At 46.1% G+C, this 2670-nt stretch overlaps 1 protein-coding gene across 1 annotated transcript in view; it reads right to left on the reverse strand.

Annotated features, from left to right (window-relative positions):
- The window catches only part of PANX1 (pannexin 1), an 18313-nt gene extending 16134 nt beyond the window's left edge, over positions 1 to 2179 (reverse strand). The window contains exons 1-2 of the mRNA XM_019472773.1: positions 2134 to 2179; positions 1330 to 1469 (exon numbers count right to left, since the gene is read on the reverse strand). Of these exons, the coding sequence (XP_019328318.1) occupies positions 1330 to 1469; positions 2134 to 2179 (186 nt within the window). The remainder of the gene's footprint in view (positions 1 to 1329; positions 1470 to 2133) is intronic.
- Between the last annotated feature and the right edge of the window lie 491 nt (positions 2180 to 2670).

The following is a 2670-nucleotide window of genomic DNA, read 5'->3' on the forward strand; positions in this document are numbered from 1 at the left end:
GGGCCGCTGCTCGGGGCCTGGCTGGGCATCGGTCGGCGGGTGGTGAGCAATTGCATTGTGCATCACTTGCTTTGTATATTCTTCTTCTTATTATTGTTGTTATTATTATTACTATTTTATTTCAATTATTAAACTGTTCTTATCTCAACCCATGAGTTTTCTCACTTTTACTCTTCCGATTCTCTCCCCCATCCCACCGGGGTGGGGGGAGAGTGAGCGAGCGGCTGTGTGGTGCTCAGTTGCCAGCTGAGGTTAAACCATGACATATGGTTAGTGATTTGAGTCAGCACATGAATCAGAGACAGCCCTGAATAGTCTTTCAGAGGAGATACCACCAGCTGACTGGATAATAAAAGCTGAGGTACAGGATACACCAGCAACACCCAGAAATACAGGTGCTGCAGGTCCCAGACTTGAGCTCCCTCTAACACCAGGTTCCCCTCCGCTCCCAGGTGCCAGGGGGGTTATTTGCTGGGGCAAGTAATAAAAGAGCTGGGGAAGGCAGCACACAACACCCCAAATTTGCAGAGCTCCAATAGCATTTCTTACTTTGGCATCAGCACTGCCCAAGCAGGGCGACGCTGCCTCTTGAGTTGAGTCAGCTCCAGGAATTGGCATGGCATTTATGCAAGAGTTTGTAACTCCTGCCAAAGCTCCACTAACCGCTTTGAGCCAGCTGAAGTATCTTAGTACCTACTGCACTTTTTACCTATAAAATAAGTCTCTTACTGTGCATTCAGTACGATGATGCTTTTCTCAGAGCAGTGAAAGCCAGCTCACGGTTTGCAAGGGAACAGCCTGTGGAAGCTCAGAAGAGCACACTGAAGACAGGGTTAAACCTGTTGGTACCAGTGATGAATTTCATCTCTCCCAAAATGCCTATCTGCCCTGAATTCCTCTCCATGCAAAACTGGCCAAGTGTAACGCAATAAAAATACAAAATGTTTTTATTATCCTGTTTTCCTAAAGTAAGCTTTTGATACACGCATTAGGGCAGTTGTTGTGTCTTGTATCCTGATTTTAAAATAGTTCCTAGCTAAAGCCAGGTGAGGCACTCAGCTCCAGGGCAACACAGCAACATTAACATTACTCTTGTGTCAGATAACTGGCGATATTTGTTATTATAGCATGACAGACCCTTTATTTAAAAGAAGAAAATACCTTCTCTAGTACTACCCTCTTTGGAAGTAAGGGAAAGAAAACATTCTCTCTAAAAATAGAGAGTTAAGTCAAAGCCAAGGACTACAGCAGAGAAGAGGAGCAAGAAAAGTGAGGCAAAGGCAGGCTTCTACATGGGGACAATTTTTCCCGGAGAAGATCTGTACATACTTTATGCAGCCACAGGGGAATGTTTTCTAAGTTGTTCTGGGATGCTTGCTTCTGCTGCACAGCTGCCCAGCAGTAGGAGTCCACGTAAGCAGCTTGTCGCCAGGAGAAGGAGCTGGGTGCAAAACAGCTTATCTGAGCACCTGGGAAAACAAAGCAAAAGTTATCATGTCCTCGGAAGATTAAAAAAAAAGAAATCAAGTTTAGGAAGAAAAGCTCACAGTTGGGATTTCGCAGTATCCAAAGCAATCAAATGACAGACAGCAGCTCTGCAGGGAGGAGAGTCACTAAATTTCCCCTGCACTCAAAGAGTTAAACTCCCACAGGGCCTCTCTGATGTCTCCTAAGGGTTGAGACAGTCTATTAGAAGCACCTGTCTTTTAGGCCTATTTTCTTAAGTTTTGGGGGGTACATGACCTCCAAGACCTGTCTCTCTTGCTTGCACTTGACTCAGGTAGGCCAAAGGGGAACCAGTAGATACAAACTGTGGTCAGATAAGGCTGGTTTCCTGAGGAAACAGCTACCATCACGTACCGTCATGCCGCTGTGTTTCCCAAATGCACAACCTACCACTTACATGTTTATTGAAACAAGATCTCAAACACCATTCCCGCAGCCCAGCAGTCCTTGCAGTGATGCAAGGGCAAGTTTGAGCCAGGGTGCTGCCACTTCTTCTGCCTCTGAGACTGCGCATGAGTTTTGAGGGGTTCAAGTTACACATGTGAAAACAAGGATTTCCTCATGTAACTTCTGGCAGAGTAATTGTGGCCTCCAGACACCTCCAAAGGGTGCCAGACCCCTCCTCACCAGCGCAGTGACGTGCTGTGCCCAGGATCAGGCGTACCACCGTCATCCCCACTCGCTCCCAGCACCACTCCAGCTGCTCGGGAGCTTCAAATTAAGATCAGGGCACTAACTGACAGCAAGAGCAGCTATTTAGCCAGCCTCAGCCTTAGGGTCAAATTCTGCTCTGACCAGCTACAGGCACCAGTTACTGCAGCATACCTCAACAACGAAGAGTGGTTATCGTATGTGGAGTATCAGTGGCTCCTTGGATAAGAGCTAGTAAAACAGGATGAGGGGTTTTGATTTTCTTTCTGAAGCTTTGGTAGTGAAAGCAAAAAACCCCACGTTTCCAGCAGGCTTTCCTAAATGTTGAAACAGGATAGCTGTTTCACCAAACGATTACACAAAGTGGAGATGGCTCTTCCATGAACACCCCTCTTCCAAGAGCAACCTCCAATGCTTCCTCCAACACACCACCAATATCAAAAAAGCAAGAGGGGGGAAATATTGCTACTTTTTTTTTCGTAACATTAAGAAAATTCATCAAAATTAGTGCTA

This window comes from Aptenodytes forsteri, unplaced genomic scaffold, assembly GCF_000699145.1.
Source record: "Aptenodytes forsteri isolate BGI_AS27 unplaced genomic scaffold, ASM69914v1 Scaffold75, whole genome shotgun sequence".
In the NCBI taxonomy this organism is placed as follows: Eukaryota; Metazoa; Chordata; class Aves; order Sphenisciformes; family Spheniscidae; genus Aptenodytes; species Aptenodytes forsteri.